Genomic DNA, 26,837 nt, shown 5'->3' with positions numbered 1-26,837 from the left:
GTTTAAAAAAAAAAAAAGAAAACGAAAAAGATTGGAGTTGGGGCTGTCACAGTGCATAGCAGGCTGATCTGCATGTGGGTCCTGGCTACTCCACTTGCAGGCTAGCTCATTGCTTATGAGTGGGAAAAGAGCAGAAGGTATCTCTAGTCCTTGGGTTCGTGTGGGAGACCTGGAAGAAGCTCCAAGTTCTGGCTTCAGATCAGCCCAGTTCTAGCCATTGCAGCCATTTGGAGAATGAACTAGTGTATGGAAGACTTTTCTCTCTGTCTCCTCTCTGTGACTTTGTCTTCCAGATAAATAAACAAATAAAGTTTACTTGCATCAACTTATTTTACTTTTTTAAATGAGCTTAAACCAGTAATTTTACACTTCAGAAACTAGAAAAAGAGAACTGAATAGAAGATTAATAGAAGGAAGCTTGACTGACTTCACCTGGCTGCTGGAAGCTGTCAGGAAGGATAAAAGCCGTGTATGTGGGAAGGGAAGAAGTAGAGTGTGTACATTCACAGATAACAGCATCTTAAACCTGTGGGCTACTCAAGAACTTCCGGGAAGTCCGTTAGAGCTATTAAAAGGTTTCAGACAAGTCGCAGGATACAATAAGGTCAACATGTACAAATCGGTTGTAAGAGGGTGGTATTTTACACGATGATTGTGAAGACCTTGCCTGAAGGTGCCTGGATCCCATATGAGAAAGCCTGCATGTTTGGAACCCAGCTCCTTTCCTACTGAGAAGTGAGACGGCCACTTGGAAGATCTTTGTCTCTCCACCTTGCAGGTTAAACAGATGCATTTCTCAACATTAATAATGACCAATTGGAAAATGAAGTTAAGGACACATTTCCACTTAAGTGGTACCCCACCTATACACTTAGGAATTAATTTAGCCAATAAAGTGAAAAAATTTTTTATACTGAAACAAAAATACAAAATGTTCAAAGAAAGACCTGACTAAATAGACATCTCTTATAGGAATGAAGAGGTTTAAAGTTATTAAAATAACAATACTTTCTGTTTTAGGGCTATGGTCACACGACTGTAGATTGCATAGCTTACACAGCCAACATTTAGTTCGCATAGTTCTGAATTCTGGAGCATTCAAAGCCAGAGTGCCAGTAGACCCAGTATCTGATAAAGACCTACTTCTTAGTTAGCAGAGGACTTTCATCTTGCATGATCTTATGTTTTTCATAAAGGCACTAGTTCCATTCATGAGAATTCTACTATCCTGACCCAGTTATCTCCCACTGGTTCTATCTCCTAATAGCATTACATCGAAACTAGCATTTCAACATTTGAATGGATTTAAGTAAACTTCATTCAACCTATGACTTCATCCATATAACCTACCAATTGAATAAAACCCCTATCAAAATTCCAGTGACTTTGTTTGGAAGGGGGTAGAAAAAAATAATTTAAACATTTGGAATTTTAGGGAACCCAAATAGCCAAAATAATCTTGACAAAATCAAAACTGGAGGACTTAGAAATTCCCATTTCAAAACTTACTATATAATCTCAGAAAATAAGAATCTGGTTCTGGCAATTAAATATAATTAAAGGCAGTGAAATAAAATTAGGAATGCTTTAGAATATAAATCAGAAATAAGACTATATTCATACATGTATGGTCAGTTTCAACTAGGGTGCCAAGACCATCCAATAGGAAAGTAATACTGTCTTTGCTGGAATACATTGATAATTACATGCAAAAGAATGAAACCTGACTCTTATTCAAATAACATATTAATTTAGCATGGATCACAGATCTAAATGTAAGAGCCAAGCTTTTAAAATCCTTAGTGTAAAACCTGGCACAATGGCTCAATGGCTAAATTCTCACATTGTAAGCACCAGGATCCCAAATGGACACTACTTTGTGTCCAATCTGCTCCACTTCCCACACAACTGCTTATGGTCTGAGAAAGCAGTAGAGGATGGCTCAAAGCCTTGGGACCCAACATCCATATGGGAGAGCTGGAAGATGGCACCTGGCCATTGCAGCCACTTGGGGAGTGAATCAGCAGATGAAAAATTTGTAAAATCTACATTTCCTGGCACGGAAGTCCTCGCCTTGAACACATCAGGATCCCACATGGGCACCGGTTCTAATCCCGGCTGCCCTGCTTCCCATCCAGCTCCCTGCTTGTGGCCTGGGAAAGCAGTGGAGGACACCCAAAGCCTTGGACCCTACATCTCTGTGTGTTATTGAATATTTAGATATGTGTGTGTGTTCCTCCCTCTCTAACTCACTTTTTAAATAAATACTTTAAAAAAAAAGCACTGCTTCATTGCACTAACAGAAGGAGGCACCCCTTAATTAGAAACTTTGGGGAAAAAAGGGAACTTTGTAAAAGAAAAATTCTCAAATTTCCATGAGATAAACAGATAAGAACAAAATAAAACTGAAATAACTGATATATGGAGGAACCAGAAAACATGGCCAACTCAACTCATGGCCACTGGTGAAATATGTGACACTTTGAATACTACATCAGTGTAATATTATTTTCTTGAATAAAAGAAGATGGAGTGAGTTCATACTAGCACAAATGAATATGGTAATTAATTAATGGGAGAAAAGGTTTTTTCTCACAGTAGGGTCACATTTAATGATCATGGAATGAATAACAACCATGAAAAATCTCTATGTGGTAATCATTATTGTTATTTTTTTAAAGATTTATTTTATTTTTATTGGAAACTCAGATATACAGAAAGAAGGGACAGAGAAGATCCTCCATCCGTTGAATCACTCCCCAAGCTGCCACAACAGCTGGAACTACGCCAATCCAAAGCCAGGAGCCAGGCGCCTCCTCTGGGCCTCCCACATGGGTGCAGAATGCCAAGGTCTTGGGCCGTCCTTGACTGCTTTCTCAGGCCACAATCAGGGAGCTGGTTGGGAAGAGGGGCTATGGGGACACGAACCGGTGCCCCATATGGGATCCCGGTGCATGCTAGGGGAGTATGTTAGCTGCCAGGCTACCGCACCAGGCCATTAATCATTATACTAATAAAAGATGAGCAAACATGATCATCAGATGTGGAAACTAGTAGAGTAAATGTTTGATATGTTATTGAATATTTAGATGGCCTTATAACCTCTCTCCCCAAGTAGATACTAATTAGGATGAAGTAGTAACCCTTCTAAAGAGAAACCTGCAAGCAGCACCATTACAGTAACGGGATGAATGACTACGATGCCTCTTCTAGAAGAGAGCAGTGGGAGAAACGTTATCAACTTGCTGTGCGCTGTCAACGGCCTCACCTGACTCTAGTCACGGAAAACAATATGAAATCACAGGTGGGGGGAGTATTGTAATCAACAGCTGGCCTGTGCTCTTCCAATGGCCAAGATCATGAACAAGACGTAAACACGGAGGGGCTGGTCCTGATGAAATATGGAGCGTGTGTCTGTGCAAATCGTGATGTGGAATTTTCTGTCTTCAGACACTAATGGAACCACTGGGAAACATGAATGAGATCTTTGGTTAGCTGCTAGATCGGATCAGTGCTCACTCCCCCCATTTCACCAGGGCACTACACTTGTTTCTCACAAGGCACAGGGAAGATTTCAAGGACAAAAAGATGTCATGCCTGCACCAATTTTTAAATGGTTCAGAACAAGCATGTGTGTGTGTGTGTTTGTATGTGTGTGTGTGTACAACGGTATAGCTAAGCAAATATAGTGAAATATTTAATCTTGGTGAAGAGCCTATAGAAACTGTTCTTATTCTTGCAGCTTCTTTGCATATCTGTAATTATAATTAAATGATTTTTAAAAGATTGATTTATTTTTATTGGAAAAGCAGATTTACAGAGAGGAGTGACAAAGGTCTTCCGTCTGCTTGTCCACTTCCTACATGGATGCAATGGCTGGAGCTGAACCAATCTGAAACCAGGAGCCAAGAGCTTCTTCCAGGTCTCCCATGTGGGTGCAGGATCCCAAGGCCTTCGGCCATCCTCTGCTGCCCTCCCAGGCCACAAGCAGAGAGCTGGATGGGAAGTAGAGCAGCCAGGATACACTCCTGCACCCAAATGGGATCCCAGTATCTGCAAGGTGAGGATTTTCAACCTAGGCTCCTATGCCGAGCCGCCAAATTGAATGTTTTAATGTTAATGCATTGGGAATCTAAAATACTTTAAAATAAACTAGTGCAATCAGTAACCCAATATATCAAAGAAATCTATCAAATGCAAGGTCAGTTTTTAAAAATCAGTTGCACCAGTTACAACCAAATAAAAAAAGAAAAAAATAGTCATGCTATTATAAACCTATTATAGACCTAGAGATAAAAGTCAACAATGTAAAATTCTACACTGAGAACAAGAAAACATTGCAGAGAGAAACGCGTGTTTGGTCTGGCAGCTAAGGTGTTGGATAAGCATTCATATCCCATATCTAATGACCAGGTTTGAATTCTGGCTCTGTCCCCAACTCCAATTTCTTGCTGATGACACCCTGGAAAGTGACAAATAACAGCTCAAGTCTCTGCCTTTCACACAAGAGACCTGGGCTGAGTTCCCAGCTTCAGCCTGACCTAAGCTTAGCTTTTGCAGGCTTTTGTGGAGTGAACTAGTAGTGAATGAGAGCTCTCTCTCTCTCTCTCTCTCTCTCTCTCTCTCTCTCTCTCTCTCCATTTTAATAATTAAAACAACATGGCACAGTGAATTAAGTTGCCATCTGCAATGCCAGTATCTCATATGAACGAATACTAGTTCGAGTTCTGGCTGCTCCATTTCTGATTCAGTTCCCTACTACTACGCATGGGAAAGTAAAGAAAGATGGCTCAATCCTTGAACTCCCTACCACTCATATGAGATATCCAGTTGGAGACATAGACCCCTTGCTTCAGCCTGGTCCAGCCCCTGGCCACTGAGGGCATCTGAGGAATGAACCAGCAAATAGATCATCATTTTTTGCTGTTTCTTCTTCTCTTTCTGTAATCCTGCTTTCAAATGAAAAAATACATGTTAAAAAAAAGATACAATCAAGATCTAAATAAGTGGTGGATTGTATCATGTTTAAATATTGCTTTTCTTATAAATTGATCTATTCAGCAACAGAATTTTTTAAAAATCTGTTCTTCTTTTTCCTGAGAAAAATCTTAACTAAATGTACAATCACCTTATTTGTAACTGAAAAATGACTTTATAATGAAGAAAGGAAAGAGTTTTTTTTTTCTGAAAAACATTAGGTCAAGTGTAATGTCTGAGGATAAAACCTTCCCTATCTCGATGTAACAGAACCACCCATGATAAATGGGATAAATGTCATAAATGGCAGGGACTTTTTACATATATGTTGCTATAAATGAAGAGATGTACTTATCGCCTTCCTTTTCCATTGATTTGTTGATGGATGTCTAAGTCAATTCCATATTATAGCTGTTCTACAACAAACAAATAATAAACTTGTGTGCAAGTATCTCTTTCATGTGTCAATTTCACTTCCTTCGCATGTATACCCAGAAGTTGGACAGCTGAGTCACATAGCAGGTCTATTTTTAGTATTTTGAGGAAGCTTTGTTGTTTTCCATAATCGCTATACTAATTTGCATCCCAACCATGAGTGTTTATTTGTACCAGTATTTGTGTGTGTGTGTGTGTGTGTGTAATAATATCCTAATCAGACTGATTAGATTTTGTGATTTTGATTTATATTTCCCTGGGGGCCAGTGATACTCATTTATTTTCTGTTTCTGCATTGATTTTTAAAGTTTCTTATCTACCCTGTATGTTAATCCTTTTTCAGATGCATCATTTGTAAGTAATTTCTCCCATTCTGCCAGTTGTCGCTTCACTTAGTTGCTTCCTTTGGGCACAGAAGCCTCTTAAGTTTGATATAACACCACTTGCCTAGCTTGGCGTTTATTAACTGAACTTCTGGGGTCTTACGCAAAAAAGTGTTGAAGACACCGATGACCCGAGCTGCTTGTTCTGTTCTCATCGAGTAGCTTTACAGTTTCTGGTTTTGCAGGCAAGCTTCAGTTTTCTGTGTGTGGATATTCAATTTTTCCATCATCACATATTAAAAACACTATCTCGAATAGTGTGTTTTCAGCATCTTTGTCAGTAGTCATTTCGTTGTAGATGCTTAGATCCATTTTTAGAATCTCTGTTCTGTTCCTTGCATATATTTGTCTGTTTTTTTGTGCCAGTACCATGCTGTGTGAGTTATTGTAATCCTGTAGTATATCTTCAAATAGGTGTGATGCCTGCAGTTTTGCTCTTTTCTGTTCAGAGTTACTTACGCTTTGGTGCTTCAAAATGAATTTTGGGATTTGTAGATGAATTTGAATTCTTTACCATCAATAATCTGTTATTTGTTATTCATACTTTTTTCAGATACTGTTCGTGCAACTCTCTTTCCTTTTTCAGAGACAACCTAAGATACTTTCACTCTACAAATTATTTATAAAATTGGAAAACATGGAGTAAACTTGCATTTAAACACTGTGTTAGTTGCAGTCTTCAGATTAAATGCTCTAACTGTAAAGCAGTGAGTCTAATTGTTCATCTTGGTGAATGAACATAATAGGGAAATCATGTTTATTATATGTTTTTTAAAGAATTAACAATTTGATAAATTTGATAATTTTTAAGAAAAATTGAGTCTGCTTGAAAAAGGCAGCAGGCAAGATGATGAAGAATAGTGTATTGAGCATATTATTTAATAAAGTAACAAATAGCTCTCAAAATATGTTGATCCCATGTCTCTGTTTTTAAATGTCTACTTTAAAAAATGAATAAATAAAAAAATGTGTACTTTTGAAAATCACAGTGACAGAGAAGGACTGCAACAGCCAGATCTTAACAAGGCCAAAGTCAGGGTGGCCCAAATACTGGGCCATCTTCTGCTGCCTCAATAAATGCATTAGCAGGAATTGTGATGCAAAGTGGAGAGCCACGACTAGGGCTACAGGAATGGCAGCTCAACTTGCCCTTTGATACAACATTAGCCCTATCCCATATTTTGTAAGTTTGTGGTACCCTGTACGACAAAATAGATTTTCCAACACCGTGTCACTTAAGCAGTAACACACAAACTGCCTTAAGATTGTCTGGTGTATAATTGGTGTGTGTTATTGATTGGACGGTTCTCTTTGTTTTGTTGAGTTACCCTGAAGGACGTCAAGCAGGCAATTGTAACCTTTGCTAAGCCCAGGTCCATGGTGTAGTTTTGGTGGTTGGGTATCTGTGGAAATTCAGTTTTCTCCTCAGTCCTATGTTCCACTTAATACTCTATAATATATGATTTCCTAATCAAGTTAAGGTGCATTCCCATCTCTATAACTGAACGACTAAGCCTAGCTATCCTCAAATAAAAGCACTTAGGTCAATTAGATTCAATAGGTAATGCAACTAGACATGGGAAAAGCCATCAGAAAAAGAGTAATTCTTATACTCTATTGAATTACTTAGCTTTTTGTGTTGTTTATGTAGTAGATTATCAGAAGCTTACTGGGCGAAAGATGGGATCAAAGACTCCTTCTCAATTCTCCAATTCTACTTCCGTGAAGTCTCTAAGTCTTTCATGCTACTTTTTTTTTTCTTTTTGTCTATCAATCACAAAAGCGTTTTTTTTTTCTGCCTTGACTAATTTAGATTCTATATTATAATTAATCCATCCATTGATCCATTGATTCTTCTGCCTCTTACTTTCACTAGAAAGATTTCAAGTCAACCAAACTTCTTATTTTTGTACTTCTGTCTTTAGACACACACTAGAATTTCTTGGGTGTCCTTAAAGCCTGCTAGCCCCTCATTCCAGACCAATTCAGTCAGAATCTGGAGGATAGGGAGAGCCTGGGAAATTAGTAAGTTCTACGCTCCCATGAGTCGACTCTACTACACAGTCAGAATAGGGAACCACTGCCCCCAATTCATCTGGGCACCCAAACAATTGAATGTGGTAGAAGAAAACCACTCGATAATCTTGACCTATTCACTTGAATCTTATGACCAATGAACATTCATTTTTTAGTTCTTCAAGATGACTTTCACTTCTCTTTCCTCAACTGCTTCCCTTCCTTAACCTCAGTTGATGAACTTCTTTTTTTTTTTTGAGAAGCAAGTGAACGTTTGTTACTTGCTTATGAGCTCAATGCTAAGATTCTAAACTTTCTAAGTGCTTTCCAGTATTAACTCATTTAGTCTTCTTTACACTCTGGGGTAGACACCACAAAATGACTTCATTTTCAAGATGAAGGAATTGGGCCTGGTGCAATGGCTCAAAGGTTAAACCATCCAGCTCCCTGCTTATGGCCTGGGAAAACATTGGTGGACAGCCTTGGGACCCTGCACCTGCGTGTGAGACTTGGAAGAAGCTCCTGGCTCTTAGTTTTGGATAGGCTCAGCTCCAGCTGTTACAGTGAACCAGTGGATGGAAGATTTTACTCTCTGTCTCTCCTCCTCTCTGTATATCTGTCTTTCCAATAAAAATAAATAAATAAATCTTTTTTTTTTAGAAAAAGATGAAGATGAAGGAACTGAGAAGTAGAAAAATCAGAATATTATTTACAGTTATTTAGCTAGTATTTGAAGGAATTTGCATTTGAGTGTATAAGCTATATCTCACTCACACAGCTTGCAGCACTTCCTCCCCTGGAGTATGAAACAAAGAGAAAAAGAATTATCTTTGTCTCTTTCTTTCACAGTTACCATTGATCTGCTTCTATACCCCGTGTTCTGTTTCCACAACTTTCACAACAGATGACCTGTGCATTTTGGTGTGTGGCTCCTGTCCCATCTTATACAAGGGATCTTCAATACATTTGCGAAAAATAGACATTATCTTTTTATTCTGTTTTTCCATAAAAATTACGCAGCACCATCATGTCCTTAAGGGCTTGTTAGCTGTGATGATCTCCTTTCCCTTAACGTATGATGAACTCCTTTATTCCCCAGTTCACTCCCTATAGGCTATAAATATGCTCCAGTATCTACTCTTCGATTAGTTTTTCCAAAGAGTAGATTCTAAGACAAGAATTAAACATAGAAAAAGTTGTATTGTAAATGACATCTGTGAGGGGAGTACTGGAAGAGCTGTTAGATCATCTTGCAAATTTGACCTCTATAAAGGTTTTCAAAGGGCGGTAACTCGGGTGGGGGGCAGCAGCACAGGGCAGGCTGGAAGGATCTTAGCACTTACTTCCTGCCATGACAGCATCACCTCCAGGCAGACCTGTCCATGTGCACTCTCTCGAGGAGTAGAGAGGGACGCATGAGGTAAGGAACCCTCTCCTGTGAACTGGACAGAACCAGTAGGGCAGCGGAGAGGCACTGCCAATGGATCCCACTGAGAGCATCTTGGAGCGGAAATGGGAAGCGGACACTGGCAGAGGCTTAAGACCGCACTTATTTCAACTCACACAGAAGTATTTTTTTCTATCTTATAATCAACACAGCTATGCTAATGAGTTCCAGCCAAATCTGAGACCTGAATATATATCACTCTGAGAGCTGTGGACATCAAAAGCTTCTCCTGGGGGCCTGGCGCGGTGGCGCAAGTGGCTAAGGTCCTCGCCTAGCACGCCCGGGATCCCATATGGGCGCCGGTTCTAATCCCGGCAGCCCCGCTTCCCTTCCAGCTCCCTGCCTGTGGCCCGGGAAAGCAGTCGAGGACAGCCCAAGGCTTTGGGACCCTGCACCCGCGTGGGAGACCCGGAAGAGGCTCCTGGCTTCGGATCGGCATAGTATCGGCCCGTTGCGCTCACTTGGGGAGTGAATCATCGGACGGAAGATCTTCCTCTCTGTCTCTCCTCTCTGTATATCCGCCTTTCCAATAAAAAAAAAATAATAAAAATAAATCTTAAAAAAAAAAAAAAAAAGCTTCTCCTGGGCCCAGCGCGGTGGCGCAAGTGGTTAAGGTCCTCACCTTGCATGCCCGGGATCCCATATTGGCGCTGGTTCTATCCCGGCAGCCCTGCTTCCCTTCCGGCTCCCTGCCTGTGGCCTGGGAAAGCAGTGGAGGACGGCCCAAAAGCTTTGGGAACCTGCACCAGCGTGGGAGACCCAGAAGAGGCTCCTGGCTTCGGACCGGCATAGTATCGGCCGTTGTGCACAGTTGGGGAGTGAATCATCGGACGAAGATCTTCCTCTCTGTCTCTCTTCTCTGTATATCTGCCTTTCCAATAAAAAAAATACTAAAAATAAATCTTTAAAAAAAAAAAAGCTTGTCCTTTTACTGTGCCCCAGGGGACAAGAGATTTCAATGATTTTCCTAAACATGGGTCAAAAAATGACTCTCCTGCGGAGTGTCTTGATTTTTACAAAAGTAGTAAAGTTTCTCGAGTTCTCGTGATTGTGCCGTGTTTATCTTTGCTGGCTTATTCTGGGAGTTCCAAAACACTGTGATTGTTTGGGTAGAACCTCAGGAGAAAGATGGAGATGGGAACAGGACAATATAGGAAACAGAACCCCAAATCTAAGTTTCAGATGAGAAAGGACTTAACAAGGAAGTGATATGGGAGGAGAGATGGGATTCAACAGCTATTTTAAAATCATCCTTTGGAGTGAGAGAGAGATTAAATTGAGTCAAACTTCTGAACTGAGAAACATTACATACAGACAGTCATAGTGACTGATAGCTAAAGTTAGGGGATTTCACTTCTCTGGCCTCAGTTAATTTGTTAGCAAAAGGAGAGGATAGTTGAGCTTCTATTACACAGCTACTTTGAAGAGTGAATGAGAGCATGTATGTGAAGTGTTTCAATCAGGGACATGTTGAACAATTTATTCTTAATCATACAGCTAGGTCAGTGATGAAATCTGAATTCTAGCCTATCCGTAGGAGCAAGGCATCTGGTCACCGCACCTGTTATAAGACGGAACTAGTCAGCAGGAGCATAGGCCTTGGGCGTGGCTCTGGTGGTAAGCTTGGGTTTGGATAGGGAGACACTGATGTGGAGAAGGAAGAAGATGCCTAGTTGGTCACGTGTACGCCTTAAAGACATCTTAGCCAGAGGGCTCCTTTCCCCCAACATCATCCCTTTGAGTATATGAAGCTACCTAGCAGTTAAGTGTCTGACAGACCGTGGTAATGAAATTGTGTGTCCAACATGATGGTAAATTCTTTAAACTATTTTCATCAGGTGTTTTCATTTGATCATTGGTGTCTCTTGCCATATTTTTTTTCCTGATGCCATAGCAGTGCTAATTATAATAGATACACACATCTAAGAAGCACACTTATCAGTTTGATGTTTTAAGATTTCTATATTAAAAACTGCTTCATTAGATGTTAGTTAACCTTTAGCCAAAATAACTTCCTGAATTTCTTCTCCTCCAACTATAAGCAATTGTTTCAACTCTTTAAATACACTGAATAATTTGCTCCTTAACGTTATTTAAAGAACAGATTTTTGTTTTGGAGTGCGTCCAAGTTGAATGGGTGAAACAGATTTTATGTATTCAGCACTTAGCCTTATTTGCTTTGGGGCCTTACCACTAATATACTGCTAGTGTGAGGCTCTCTGTCAGAAATCTAAGATGGAAAATCAAGTGTCTTTTCAATCACCTCACCACAATTTGTGAAAATAGTGTAAATGAGTATGATAAAGAATGCTTCTTTGTTCAAATCTGCTAGGAATAATATTTATAGTTTAAGTGGTTAAGAAAAAGTCAAAATAATAATATTTCATGACATGTGAAAACTGTATAAACATTCACTTTTACTGCAAAAAACTATACTCATTGAATTACACATAATCTATAATCACTTTTATGTGATGGTGGCAAAGTACTTGAAACAAAAATTGCACATGGTGGGCTGTAGCTTGCTTTGCTGTGCTGCTCAGCAAGCTGCAAATCATAGGGATGTTGTTATAACTCACATTGTTTCAAATAACAGGCATGTCACTGTACTGCTGCAATTTATTAATTTTCAAAATTACCTGTGCTACCATTATTATAGATACATGCACAGAAACAGGATGGAGGGAGGAAAAGAGAGACTTTTGAGGCACAATAGAATGTGAATTCTTTTGTCATCCAATTAGAGAGGAAAGCATTGTGCTTGCCATGTCATGAGACTACCATTGTGGTAAAACAATGTAAGAGATGAAGCATACATCACAATTTTCCTAAGTCACAAAAACATTATGGCAAGAAATATGAGAACATTTGAAGCAGAAGACCTCATGACAACACAACTCCTTTACAAAAATAAAAGATGACAATGCAACTGCACCTGAAGCTTTTTGGAGTGACTTTGTGTCAGCCAGACCAGGAAAGACAGTAATTGATAATGGGTTAATTAAGTCATGTTTCATTGTAGTATCAGATGAAATAAATTCAGAAAAAGAGTAAACTGGCTTAGGAATGTTAGTGTTTTGGTGACAGTGGTTTCTTGGAAGTTTTTGAAGACATTGAAAGCAACATCAATATGTGTAGGAGGACATTGTGACCCTACAGCGTCAGAGAGCACAGGATTACAGCTGATTGGATAATATTTGCTTGAGAACAACCGAATGGCTACCTTTTGTATACCTGGTTAAATATCATTTGTATAAGAACAGTTGAATGGACAGTATGTGTATGAGAACATTTGGTGGAATATACAAGACAAAAGGAGTTCCAAACAAAAGCATAGAGACTGTTACTGGGTTTTGTTGATGAGCTCAATACTTCCTCCCTTATCTCATATGACCCTCGGTGTATAAAGTCTGAGGTCACTAATAAACTTCGGCTTTGACCATCAGTCAGGGTCCACGCGTGTTATTATCGGCTCCGTACACCAAGTCCATTGCTGTGGGACAGCGACAAATAAGTACTTTGAAAACAAGGTAAATGATTTGTAGAGATTGTCTTTGCTTCTTGGTTAGTTGGCAGATATTATTGATACAAATCTAATGCTTATTTGAGAAGTCAGTGCTGATATTGAAATGATCAAAGAATGGGTTTCTTTTTTTTAAGATTTATTTATTTATTTTTAAATTGGAAAGTCAGATTTACAGAAAGAAGGAGAGAGAAAGAAGGAGAGAGAGAGAGAAAGATCTCCAGTCCAATGATTCACTCCCCAAGTGGCCTCAATGGCCAAAGCTGAGCCGATCCAAAGCCAGGAGCCAGGAGTTTTTTCTGGCTCTCTCACATAGGTGCAGGGTCCCAAGGCTTTGGGCCATCCTTAACTGCTTTCCCAGGCCACAGACAGGGTGCTGGAAGGGAAGCTGAGCACCCAGGACATGAACCAGCACCTACATGGGATCTAGGCATGTGCAAGGCAAGGACTTTAGTCACTAGGCTACTGCAAGGGGTTCCAAAGACTGGACTTCTATGAATGATCTATATGGAAAAACAGAAGAAATAGTAATTTAGTACACCCCAAAGTGGAATCTGCTAGGATTGTTGCAGTTGTACTTGACAAAATGATTGTAGAGCAGAAAGAGATTCTTTGGACAAACGAGTAAAATGTAAGATGCTTCTTCGTTCTGAGAGTCATCATAGAGTACTTTGTGGAAAATATTAGAATCAGTGATGTGTTATTGAACTCTTTGTGCTAAATGTGCATTTCATTAGCTCTTTTGGACCTTATCCATGTCTAATTTGTAGACCTTAATTAGAAGTAGAGGTTGAATAGCTTACCTTGCACTATGAATTACATAGTAGTCTGGTAGTTAACACTGATACGCCACCTAAGCCTTGTTTTTTTTCAGGGTTGAGATTACAAGTTTTCTTAATGAGAAAAATAACCCTCAATCACTATTTACTGAGCACTGATTTTGTATGTAAATTAGCTTTCACTACAGACTTCAGGTTTCTTAATGGAATTCAGCTAAAATTACAAGGCAAAACAGCATTTATATGCAGAAACATACTGCACAGCACAGTCATTTTGATGAAAATTAATGTTTCAATCACAAAGAATGTCAACCTGGTTTATACATTTCCTGGGCTCTCTGAAATTCAAACAAAATGTGAGATCTCCGTTCCCACATAAATTTGCTCAAATTCCAGCGATATCGGGTTTTCTTTTCAGACTTTTATACAAGTGTAAAATGAGTTCCAAGTCTCAAAATCAGTTTAAATGTGCAGTTGGAGAGCTTCTACTTAACCTTCAATTGGAAGTGATTAATCAGCAATCAAATGGCAGACCCAAAGGCAAATACCAAGAGAAGATTTAATATAATTCCATTAATTTCATTGTTTCTGACCTATGAAAGTGATTAATTAAGATCATTTGCCCAAGGGTTGGCATTAGTACTTGTCAGGACCTTTCTTTTTGAGGTTTTGTCAACTGTGAGAATTGTTCAGCCACAAACTTGAGAATACACCATTTCAAACAGAACAGCTTTCTCACTTCTAACACCAATTCCAAGTGTGGGTTCCTAATAACAGTCATGTATCTGGCATCAACTGCAAGTTCAAGTGTCTCCCCAAACCATTCTTAGGGCAAACAACATGCTGGAAGGACTTATAGAACTGACCGAAATTATTCTGCTCAGTTACCAATTGCTAAACAAACAGGACAGAGTCAGTGTAGGCAAGGAACAACTGCAATAAGCAGTGTCCTAGGAAGTATCAGACACTTCCATTGTCCTCTCCACAGGAAGTCAGGATGCGTTACTTCCTGGCACTTACATGTGCCACATGTGTGGAGAGTTGCCAACCAGAAAGTCTTACAGAAATGCTGGTACCCAGGGTTTTTACTGGAGCTCTGTCATACAGATGTGATGGGTTGCCTACATGAGTTAGCTTAGTCTTCTGGTCTATTGATGGTGTGTTGCCCAAAGCCACTACTTTTATGGCATGGTTAACCCCCACCACTAAATTATGCTTTTAGTTTATCCAATGGGACCCAAGACCTCCAGACAAATCATGACAATCCAAGAGATTTCAGATTCCTTTTCGATGGAGAAGGATCAAGATCAGATTTCTTTTTAGGCAAAGCTAATTCTTTTCTGCATATGGATCAGTATTAATAGATGAAACATATGCATTATCTTTGAACTCTTGTAAAGCAAAATGTTGTATCTTCCCTGAAGTTTATTTTTATTTCCAGATATTTATTACTTAAGGAAATAAGAAAATATACCCCTTGATGAATATTATGATTTGAATTTTATCAACAAAAAGTTGTGGAAGCTCGTTTTCTCTCTTTATATATAGGTGCCTACATAATATCCTTCATTTTGCTTCTTGGCCTGCAAAGACTAAAAGATTTACCATCTGGGTATTTACAGAAAATGTTTGCCAGCCTCTGAAAACAGTTCCAATTGTTGCAATCAATGATTAGTTTTCTGAGCTAACTTGGCAAAGATACTGTCACAGTTTTTCAATCAAACAGCAATCTAAGTATTTTTGTAAATATGATGAGTATCCACCATCAATTATCTTCAGGTAGAAAATATCCTCAATAATTTGGAGAAAGTCTAACCCATTCAGTTGACAGACCTTAAGAGAGGAACCTGAGGTTCACTGGAAAAAAGGGAAAATTCCACCTGATGACAGCAGTTTCTGTTTCTCTTTTAGAAGTCCCAGCTTGCCATGCAAGTTTTCACACTTTCCTAGGTGATTCTACATTTCTTTGCAATAAGTTGTCACTTCACTATTTAAGTGATTCTGGTCATCTGAAATAATCCTTACTTACATATTCTGTATAAAAGGCAACTCCTAATTGGTGCTGTTTTGAGAATGACAAAATAAGTTTGTGTAAAGTTAATATTTTGTCCTAGCTGCCTGTTTGCCTTACAGGCTCTCCAGGGTAAAGCAGAAAAGGGATGACGAGAAAGGAGTGATATAGTGGCACATAGATGGTAGGCATCTCAAGCCTGTGCCTGAGTTGCCAGCATCAAGTATGGGCACAGCTCCATGTCCTGCCTGCTCTACTTCTGATCCAGTTCCCTGCAAATGACCAGGGAAGAGCACCAGAAGGTGGCCCAAGTAGAGAGGCCTGGAAGAAGCTTCTGGCTCCTGTAGCAATTTGGGGAGTGAACCAGTAGATGGAAGATATCTATCTATCTATCTATCTATCTATCTATCTATCTATCTATCTATCTATCTATCTATCTAAAAGCCAGAGTTATGTGTGTTATGGCTTTCAAATATATAAATGTTTTCTTTAAAAAAAAAAAAGAATAGAGAACTAAATTTCAGGAAGGCTAAATTTATCTTTATTGTGAGTGGAAGAGCCATTTTAATTTCTTCTGTTCAACAGCAAATGGTTACAAGTGAAGTGAGCTGTTACAGGAGAAGTCTCCCTCAGCTTAACTCTAGAGGTTCTCCTGGGGGTCACTGTCACTGGCTGTTAAGGCACCCTTGACCTCTTAACCTTGTCTGGGAGCGGCCTGCCTGTGTGTTTTCAAAGGACAATTTCAGAAATTTTATCATTTTTTCCAAGGGGTCTTTTGGAACCACACATCTACAAATTACCCCTGTTGTTACCTGCTATATACGTTGTTTTCTTGAAGACTCAGTCATGACAGGAAGTAGGGTACTAGTATCTTACCTTATAGTTGAGAAGATTGAGGCATCCAGGAATGGCAGGATTTTGTTCTGGTCTGGATTTGAACGGCAGCCTAACACCAACTCTCCGGCTAAGGAGATGGAGTGCCAGAGCGTCTCTTGGGTCTCCAGGTCAGGAGTCAGGAAAACCTGCGCTGTGGTGACCTCGGTGGCTCAGGTCCTGCCAGGTGGGCGTAGGCTCACTAACTCTAGGAGGAGACGGTTCGCACTGACCCCAGGCTTTGCAGGTGAAGGGTGTTGGAGTTTGTGGTGGGAGTGAGATTGCTCTCAGCCTTGTCTTGTGCCTCAGGCAGAAGGAGTTGGGCGGGGATCCCCGAGGTGGAGAGGGCGGGCCCAGGAGGGAGTTCGAAAAGAGGAAGGAAGTGGGGCCCGGCACAGTGCCTCACAACCCTCTCATAGGCTTCCCCACTGGAGGACGCGAGGCCCACACGACCCCCGGCCGGGCCATGACCCCCTGGCGCAAAACTGACAAGGAACGGCACGGCGTGGGTAGGTGTGCGCGTAGGGCGGCGGCTGGGAACCGGGCAGGTGCTGGACAACCGCGGGCGGGAAGATGCTGCGCGGGCTGGGGCGCAGGCGCGGGCAGACGCGCCTTCAAGGCCTCGGTTCTCAGGGACCGGTCTGCGGGGCGCGAAGGAGAAGTCGGCTGAGGAGAAAGGCTCCTCAGCCCGCCGGCTGCTGCCTGAAGGCGCCCTGTCGCCCACCGCGCGTTGCCCTAGCTGCTGGGCGGGTCTGCATTTCTGAGGTGTGCCTGGCAGAGCGCCTCAAGGGGTGGACTCTACCGCCCCATTTGGAGAAGGCCTGGCCTTCAGGAGGCCAGCGCTGTGCTGCTCTCTCAGTTATGGGCAGCCCAATGTGCCTGCTCCCACCTTTCCAATGCGACACCGTCTCTCTGCCTTCTGGTGGCCGGTTCCTCCTGAGGCAGGTGAGCCCTGACTTGGTGGAGCGGTGGACCAACACAAGCCTGGGGCGGCATTAGCTTCAGCCATCTGAGCTCCTAGAGGCCTGTGCCTCCAGTTTGAGCTGGAGCGGAAGTGGTGGCAGCTAGGGCGACATTCTCTGCGGTCTCCGTGGTGCAATCACCCAGTAAACTTCGGTGTGAATTTAAAACTCTGAAGATTGCCGCACAAGCCGGCAGCCAACTCCATGGTGGAGATGTGGATTCAGGCAAGGGAGGCACTGATTGGCCCACTGAAGTACCAAGAGTGTTTGAATGCAGGGGGCCCTGAGCCGTGTCTGTCCTGGGCACTAAGTACTGTGGGGGACATTTGCAGATGAACCAATAGTGATTCTTATCCTCAGGGGCATCTGTGAAATGGAAAGCTGCTCTGACGCTGGGCCGCCAAGCTGGGTGATGAGGTAGATGGAGATTGTTCAACAAAGCAGATGCCATGCAGGTGGATGGACCCGTGTGGTCTAGGAGATGTGGGCTGGATCGGGACAGGAAAGCTGGGAGCAAGTTCTGCCCTGAGGGGAGAATGCATTAACGGGATGACTGAGTCCTTGGTAAAGTGGAACTACATTTTGGAGAACCGCTGTGACTGCCCATCTGGGGGGCTAGGTTTCTATTTTTTCCCCCATGCAAGTGGTAGGGAGCATGGAGGGTTTCTAAGTAGGACAAGCACATAATAAGATTTTTGTTTAAGCCAGTATGGGGGGAGGTTGGGTGGACAGAAGAGCCCAGGTGGCACACAGGAGTCAGTGTTAGTGATGCAAGGTAACTAGGGCAGTTAACAGGAGATTGAGAGAAACGGAACAGAGTCTTACTGCACCAAGAACTGTGTGCATACCTGCTGTGCAGATGTTGCAATGCAGTGTGAATACCCTTCCTGTGGTGCCAAACTGCCTCCTCTTGGATTCTAGCTGCCAGTTCCTTTTAATCCCGTCTGTTACTCTTGCTAGGCCTCAGTTTCCTCGTCTGTATTATGGGGATAATAGCAGCAGCTGCTTCCCAGGAGTCTGGAGGATGACAGGAGATGCAGTTATTCAGAGGAATCCACACAAAATATAAGCAATTATTACCTGTAGACGTTGTCCCCATTGGGCCCAGTTGAGGACGTGATTTCATAGACGGAATGGGCTGCATAAAGGAATAAGATTGTCACCCCACTTGACAAAGGCTACCCCTGCCTGTGCGGATGGAACACACAGATGGTTGTGTGTAGAGGGAGTTGTAAGGTTGGGGACCCTTTAGGGTTCCTGGAAGGAACTTACAGGTGCCTACCCATTAAAGAAGTCTCTCTTCCCTGACAATTAGTCAGAAGCTTTGAATGTCATCTCCAGCCCTTCTCTCTAGGCTCTGGGTGGCTGAAAGGCCTAGGTAAGGCTTATGTTGGTCCTCCAGGGGATGGAAGCCCTACAGCAGAGAGAACAGAGAAGGTGACCCCTGAGTCACCCTGATTCTAGCTGTAACACCATTACCATCTGCACGCTAGTCTGTGCTCTGTTTTTTTTTTTTTTTTTTTTTTTTTTTTTTTTTTTTTTTTACTTTGAAGCCCAGCTACTAATAGCTGCTGCACCAAAGCTTTCTTTTGTGTAGATTATTTGGGGCAATGACTGTGGAGTGCTGGGAGAAGATGAAGAGCTGTTACTGCATCTGGGATTAGAGTGGGGAGGACTTACACATCCCTGAATGCTTTCCTGTTCAGAGTCTTTCTCAGAGCCAGTGATGTTTGTGCTCTTCCCTAAGGGCGGCTAGGCAGGGTGCTGGTGGTTGTGAGTCTGGAGGGCTGGGCTTAGCAGGGGCTGCTTCCTCACAGGTAACCACTGGCTCCTTTGGTTGCCTTGCTGACAGTGGGTAGCCAGGGGGAGATTCATGCAACCCCCTGCCCAGGTTTTATTTCTTTTCTAGCTGTAGCCTTGCTTCATCAGAGTACAGAAATGACCCTGGTGTGAAAGCAGCATAGAAATTTCCGTGGACAAGGCTGTGTGATTCCAAAGTAGAAAATGATACAGCCCTATCCTAGAGGGGTAATTGTAAAGTGTAAAGCTTGGGCTGCAAAGACAGAACTGAATTCAGATCTGAGCCTGTTTTCTTACCCATAAGGAGTGGGGAGGTAATAATAATAAACATGTAATGCAGGTCTCATGAAGTTGTTGTAAGGATTAAATGGGGAAATGCATATAGAACACTTGGTGGTGTGCCTGGCCCAGTGAGAGTTAGTGAGCAAGGGCAAGTGGTTTACCTGTCATTGCAGAACAAAGACACAGTGTACCCCAAAGCCAAGCTCAAGGTAGCCCTGCAATGTAAGGCACTACATTATGGACTGTAGTAGCTGTTCTCACGCAGTGTGTCTCTGATCCCTGGGAGACAGGGTGTTATTATTTCCATTTTGCAGATGAAAAAAAAAACCAAGTTGCAGAGTCCATATAACTTGGAATTTATGGATCTGGGCCTTGAATTCAATCATCTTCAGAGCCCAAGGCAATTTTCACTATACCAGGAGGGCGTCTAGGAGGGGGCATGCCATAGATAAAGGCAGTAAGCTAGCAGGTTGATGGCATGTGGGTGAAACAAATAGTCCAGTTCTGTTTTGGATGTCTGCAGTGGAGAGGAAGGTGGGAGAGCTGACTGGGGACAGACGGTGAAAGGCTGGGAGTGCCATGTGCATGCCTGGATTCCTCCTGTGAGCCCTGGGGTTTGGGGGTATGTGGTCACTCACACGAAGTTCATATAGTTAAATGAGAGAAACACCGGAACTAGACAGACCATAAACTAGAAAGGCAATTAGTAACAATTTTACAAATCAAGCCTGTTGACTGCTTGATGAGTTAATCTACTAGGAATTCAAGTATAATTAGCATTGCCTTTTTGTAAAAAAAAAATAGATTCTTTTTAAATTTATTTGAAGGACAAAGGCAGTGGGGGGAATGAGAGAGAGATCTTTCATCTTCTGGTTCACTCCCTAAATGCCTTGAGCCACGTGTGGGCCAGGCTGAAGCTGAGCGCCAGGAATTCCATCCTGGTCTCTAGCATGGCACTGGGCTAAGCACTTGAGCCAACTTTCATGGCCTTCCTGGATGCCTGAGCATGGAGCTGGAGGGGAAGCAGGTGCTGAAACTTGAGCTGACACTGCAATGTTGTCAGTGGCTTAACATGTTATATACCACAATGCTGGCTACTGGCATTGCCTTTTATAAAAAAAAAAGATTTATTCATTTATTTTGGAAAGTCAGATATACAGAAAGGAGGAGAGACACTGAGGAAGATCTTCTCTCCATTGATTCACTTCACACGTGGCCACAATGGCCAAATCTGCAACGAACTGAAGCCAGGAGCCTGGAGCCTCTTTCGAGTCTCCCTTGTGGGTGCAGGGTCCCCAGGCTTTATCCCATCCTTGACTGCTTTCGCAGGCTACAGGCAGGGTACTGGATGAGAAGCAGGGCTGCCAGGATTAGAACTGGTGCCCATAGGGGATCCTGGCACGTTCAAGGTGAGGACTTTAGTCGCTAGGCTACTGTGCCAGGCCCCTAGCATTGCCTATTGACTTTGTTGTAATCCTATTTGAGACGCTACTCAATAGAGAGGGCTTTCTGTTTTTAGTGAAGACCAAGGAAGGCAGAAAGGGAGGTGATAAAATAAAGTAATGATGCTAGTTAGGATGAAGTGTGACTGTGGAATGGCCAGTTTGTGATGAGATGGTAGAGCAGCGGCTCTTTTTCTCCCTTCGCTTCTGTGCCATGTGGCTTCTGCCTCTGGAACTCAGCTGGCTGCTTAAGCCTCAGACATTTTTTTGGAATGAGATTGCTTTTATTTGTTTGAAAGGCAGAGTTACAGAGAGAGGAGGTTGGGTAGGGGTAGAGAGGGATCTTCTATCTGCTGGTTCACTTCCCAAATGGCCACAGTAGCTAGGACAGAGTCAGGGACCAGGAGCTGCCTCTGGGTCTCCTATGTGGATCTAGGGCCTAAACACATGGGCCATCTTCTGCTGCTTTCCCAGGCCCCTTGGCAGTGACCTGGATTGAAAGTGCCAGTGCTTGGACGGGTGCCCATATGGGATGCTGTCATTGCCACATTGCTGGCCTCCAGCTTTTAGCCACTGAGTCCACCTTCCAGCCAGTGAGCAGTATGAAAGGAGCTACGTGACTGTTGCCTTCCCTTCAGTACGTCTTCCTGAAGGCAGAGTCAACCTTTCTTCTGATGTCCTGCAGGCTACCACTTCATCATCGTACCATGCCCAGCTGCAAGTGAAGCTAGGACATGTGGTCTGGGAGGCAGGCAGCTATGCAACCTGATTCACATTAGAGCTTGCATGTCTACAGAAAGAGAGAAAGAAAGACATCAGAAAGGAGGTATTTGTTTCCCAAGGGGACCAAAACAAAATCGCATAAACTGGGCAGCATAAATGAGAAAAATTTATTTCCTTATAGTTCTAGAAGCTGAACGTCCAAGATCAAAGGCCAGTGTGGTTGGTGTGTCCTGTGGTCTCGTCTGGTTTGCAAGGAACTCTTCCTGTCTCGTCCCAGGCCGGTCCTCCATGCCTTCTCTGTGTTTGCACATCCTTGGTGTCACTTCCTCCTCTTTTAAGGACTTCAGTCAGACTGGATTGGGGCCCCACCCCAAAGGTTTCATTTTGATGTCATCAGGTCTTTTTATTACAGATCTGGTTCCATTTGAATGTACCAGGAGCTAGAAGTTCAACGTATGGATTATGTGGGCACATAGCAAAGTCTGTAAGAGTTCATCTGTGATCCCTGTCAAGGCATTTCTGGACAATAAGAGATACCTGCAAGGCATGTGTCTTCAGATAGGGTTTTCGAGTAGAAGTCGTGCTTGTTTATCCCAAAGCTGGGCCTGCTGGGCAGACTGCAATTCTGCTCAAAGGGGAGGGGAAAAATGATTTCTTCTTCATATCTTGAATTCTCTAGTTGGGGCCCCCAACTAGACAACTCAAAGACTGGTTAACAACAAAAAGCCACAAAGGTTTATTAGCATATGTGTCATATGAGAACATGGGAGTAGCAGAGATGAGGAACACGAAGAATTGATTTGGATTTAGTCTTATGGCATCTTAGCAAAGGCACATTCAAGTTTTAGAGAAGTTACAAGATAATGGAAAGGAGTTTGAGGCTTCTAAGGGCAGTAAAGCAGTGAGAAGGAAAATATATGGGGAAGCTAATGGAAGATAAGGGTTATTTGTGTGGATCTGTCTTAGAGCTTAACTTTTTGTCTTTTTTTTTTTTTGTGGCTGTAAAACTTTCTTGGAAGAGAGTATTTATGGCAGCCCTTATTTCTTATGTTTCTTCTTTAAGTAAATTTTGAAGATTTATTTATGTATTTGAAAAACAAAGCGAGAGATAAAAATACAGGGAGAGAGAGAAATAAAAAGGGAGGAGGGAAGGAAAGAAAAAAGAGAGAAAGAGAGAGAGAGAGAAAGAACTCTAACATCCACTGCCACACTGGCTCACTCCTCCAAATGCCTGTAGCAACCAGGGTTGGACCAGGCTGAAGCCAGAAGCCTGGAACCCCACCCAGGTCTTTCCTGTGGATGTAGCAGGAGTCCATGTACTTGGGGCATTATCCACATCCTCCCCAGTGTACGAGCAGCAAGCTGGATAAGCACTGAAGCAGGCAGGAGTTGAGCCCTGGCACTTCAATATGGGATGTGGCTATCCTAAGCAGTGTCTTGATGCACCATGCCACAGTGCCTTCCCCAGAAATTTCTGCTTTTAATCAGCTGTAGGAAGAGCCAGGAAGAATTCCTTTTATATTTGTTGATTCTCATTTGCCTCCAGCTCAAAATAATCACCATCCCAGAGTGGCCCATTGTAGGGTTGATCTCTGGCAATATATGTCTATACATATGGTCTCTGGTTATGGTTCTGTACCTTTATGTGACGTCAGGCAAGTTTCTATAGGTTCCCTCCAAGGGCTTAGAGTGGTTTTCTGTTCTGGGCCTGTCTGTTAGCCTCTGGAAGTTTGTAGACAACGTTATTTCTTTGTGTGCAAATGCATTCCCCTGACCTCTGCTTCTGTCTGTTTGCATCAGGCTGTCTCCAAATTTCCACTTGCATTAAGGACATCAAGCCAGATAAAGTCCAACCATAGTCACTTCATTTTGATTCTGAATTGGTTCTAAATAATGTTAATTCTGAGATTTAGGAATTAAAAATTCTAAGATCTCTTTTTTGGGGGAGATGGAGTGAACATAAATCAAATTCTAAGAGTCTTTGCAAAAGCAGAGTACAGGTCTATTTCAGATTTTGTTTAGAGGATGTGGATGAATGTGTGTCTGCTGCCTGGTCCAGGGACATGGGTGATGCTATGCAGTCCAGGATTCTGGACAAATCTGGCTCCTGTAGAGGTGGACAGACTTGGATCTAACAACGTATAGTGGAATCCTCTGCAGCACACAAGTGTCACAAAGGGTAGAATTTTGAGTTAAGCTAGTTCAATTAAAAAGTGTGTGTGCATGGCAAATGGTATATTTTAAGGGTCAAAGAATCACATAAAAGTATGAGAAACTATAGGAAAGCTGAGCAGCTAAGGCTCTGTAGGGGTCTGAACCGAGGTGACTCAGGAAATGGCTGTTTCTTCTCCTAGTTTTCCAGCTTTTGTGTACCTTTCTTCTTCGGTCTCCTTTCTCCTGTCACCAATTCTCTCTTATAACACTGATATTCCGTAACATGGACCTGATGGCACCGACATGCCGTCCACCTCAGTTAATTCTGTGTGACCTTGTGGCCTGTGGAGCTATTGAATCTACTCTTGGTGTTTGCTTGTTCAAAGTGCTAAAGAGAAGAGATCTGGCATGCTGACTCAATGCACCTTTCCAAGAAAAGTCACTCATGACAGAAGTCATTGCCAGCCTAGGAATGGCTACTGGGAGGAGGGTGCTATCTCAGCCTGGCCCATTTTGCTGAGGGGTGATGCCACATAGTTTATTACTCACCCAGTAGAAATGGGGATGGGGACAGATCGTTTGGCTAGGGGGCGTGAGTGGAACCTGTATCCCAGACATATCAAGGGCGGAGCTCTACTTCAGAGCCAACAGTTACACGGATCTTGTTAAGGGCAACAGTTAAAGTGACAAGAGAGGATCATCCACGAACTCACACCTCATTTACTAAGTATTTGTTGGGCATGTCACAAATTCAGAATTTTGGCAGAGTTTATAGTTATCAGGAAGACACAAATATGTTGTGGATAAATCCATAAATATATATCTACAAATTGTTGTATGTGCTAATGTAATAAAGGAACATTTTGTGAGTAAGACTATTGGAGGGCAGGAGCTTCAGTTTTGCAACAGGCAGAAGAATTCCAGAGGAAATGCTTGTAAGGATTTTAATATATGAATATTTGATATGGAGTCTGATCATATCTTTGAACTACTCCCTCAAAATTAGTCTACTGTGATGGAAACACATGAATTGGAAATCTAATTCCTTCCTACTGCTCCTTCTTGGGTACCTGAGCTTCTTATTTTCTCATGTTTCTGCAGCTCATGGGTGTTCTGGAGCATTGCTGGGCTGGCTGTCAAAATCCACATGTATATATTGTCCCAACTGTCACATGTGTTTGAATGAGCCTTCGTGACTGATTGTGTATCCTGGCTCCTGGGATCAGCACCCTTTATATTTCTGCAGTATGTTGAGTCCCCATCATGCTCTGCTAGTTTCTGAAGTTTTGCACACTGCAGGATCGTGTCAGACCAGAGACACAGTTATTGTAACATGGCTCCTCTCCTCCCACAAAAATATGCACATGTGCAGGTTTGCATTAGTTTCATCAAAGCCCATTCATGGAAGCAGTTGAAGTCCTTGGTAAAATGTGCTCAGTAACTTTTGTAACCTAATACTGTAGACATAGCCAAGGTGTTCTTACCAGTGTATGAACTCCTGGATCCAAAGCCTGCCAAGGGTCAGAAAAACAATTCTTACTGAATTCAACAAATTCATGCTATGTGATAGTCATGAGCTGATATTGGGTCCAGAGGCACTGTCCTTAGAAATCTTACAGTCTGCTGGTAAGCACAACTGTACTAGGCAGCAGGGAGCAGTATGAAGTCCTTGATCCACAGGTTGCTCTTGCCCAGTGGAGTGTTCCCAGCAGAGAGCAGGTGCTCATAAGTAGTTGATTGGCTGGCTGTATGAGTGGATGTGTGCACTCAGGAATAGGTGGACTGATGCATGGATGGGCAGACAGAAGGAGGGAGATGATGGGAGGAAAGGGGTTACAGACTATTTTAGAAGCTTCGGACTAATCAGATGAACTGAGTCATCCAATCATTCTTTCATTGTTACATCTTTGCAACGCAGCCTCTTCCCTATCAGGAGGTTACATACCAGAAGGACCCCACAGACTTATGTTGGCAGATTAAGCCACCACTTGCAATGTTGGCATCTCATATTATAGCAGCCCCACAGTCATGAGTGGAATCCTCTTGATCTCTTTACCAAACACTGGACACTTATAGTTGGCTACTGTATAAATCCTATCCAGTTTTCAGCCAGGGCATCATTAAGATGGTCCTGCCCTGTTTCTCAAGAAATCTAGTTAATTCCTCCCTCCCCCCGCCATTCCTCTCAGCCCTTACTACTCCACATCCCACACATCTGCTCACAGGGTATCACTCTGCCCCTTCCTGTCCCTCCAGTCTCACTTCCTTCATGGGGGCCTTTCTTTTTCAGGGCCCTGAGCTGGCTGCTGTGGCTTGCAGTTTGGTGCTTCAGTTTTAAGTCAGCTCCTTGTTTCATTTTTGTCACTTCAGCTTCATTCACTGAGCTGTCTTCTCCGTCCTAACCTTCCAGTAGACTGCTAGAGACCCTTTGAGTTTGGGGGTGGAGTGCTGATTTGAATGAGTTCAATGAGGAGTTTTTCCTCATAAGACCTCTCTTTCATCCCTTGAGTGCACATGTGAGTGTAGAAGTATGTAAGAGTGTGTGTGTGTGTGTGTGTGAGAGAGAGAGAGAGAGAGAATATGTGTGTTGTCTGTGCCAACAGGAATATTGGAAAAGAGAGTGAAAGCCCAGGATAATGTTCTAAGGCGGTGTGTATCAAGAGAGCACTCCTGAGATTGTGGATCAAATAATTCAGCGATGAGACTTCTGCTGTGAATTGCAGGTCACTTGGCAGGATACATGCCAAGTGCAGCCCCTCCCATCTTACCTCAAAGTGGTACAAGCAAATATATTCTTTAAGGAAAAAGAAAAGTCCTCTCCTGTTGAATATTTTATAGAACTCACTGGAATTCCCGATTTCCTTCTATTGCTACTTTGGCCCATTGAAGACTGTTCATAAAACATAGCACTAAGAGGCCAGCATTGTAGCGCAGCTGGTTAGGCTACTACTTGTGGCACCTGCATCTCATGTCAAAGTATTGGTTTGAGTCGCTCTCTGGCTTCCTGCTAATGAGCATGGGAAAGAAATG

At 42.5% G+C, this 26,837-nt stretch overlaps 1 protein-coding gene and 1 long non-coding RNA gene across 2 annotated transcripts in view; one reads left to right on the top strand and one right to left on the bottom strand.

Moving 5' to 3' along the window:
* LOC121158436 overlaps positions 1-16,895 on the bottom strand; it is a 52,669-nt gene extending 35,774 nt beyond the window's left edge. Inside the window, exon 1 of the long non-coding RNA XR_005884190.1 lies at positions 16,448-16,895. This is a non-coding gene — a long non-coding RNA (uncharacterized LOC121158436). The remainder of the gene's footprint in view (positions 1-16,447) is intronic.
* The window catches only part of DOCK2 (dedicator of cytokinesis 2), a 387,891-nt gene continuing 377,880 nt past the window's right edge, over positions 16,827-26,837 (top strand). The window contains exon 1 of the mRNA XM_040982635.1: positions 16,827-16,953. Within this exon, the coding sequence (XP_040838569.1) occupies positions 16,911-16,953 (43 nt within the window). The 5' untranslated portion in view covers positions 16,827-16,910. The remainder of the gene's footprint in view (positions 16,954-26,837) is intronic.

The sequence above is a fragment of the Ochotona curzoniae genome, unplaced genomic scaffold, assembly GCF_017591425.1.
Source record: "Ochotona curzoniae isolate NIBS_2020 unplaced genomic scaffold, NIBS_Ocur_1.0 contig_1, whole genome shotgun sequence".
Lineage (NCBI taxonomy): Eukaryota > Metazoa > Chordata > Mammalia > Lagomorpha > Ochotonidae > Ochotona > Ochotona curzoniae.
The sequence above is the reverse complement of the archived record's forward strand: the minus strand, read 5'-3'. Positions and strand labels throughout refer to the sequence as shown.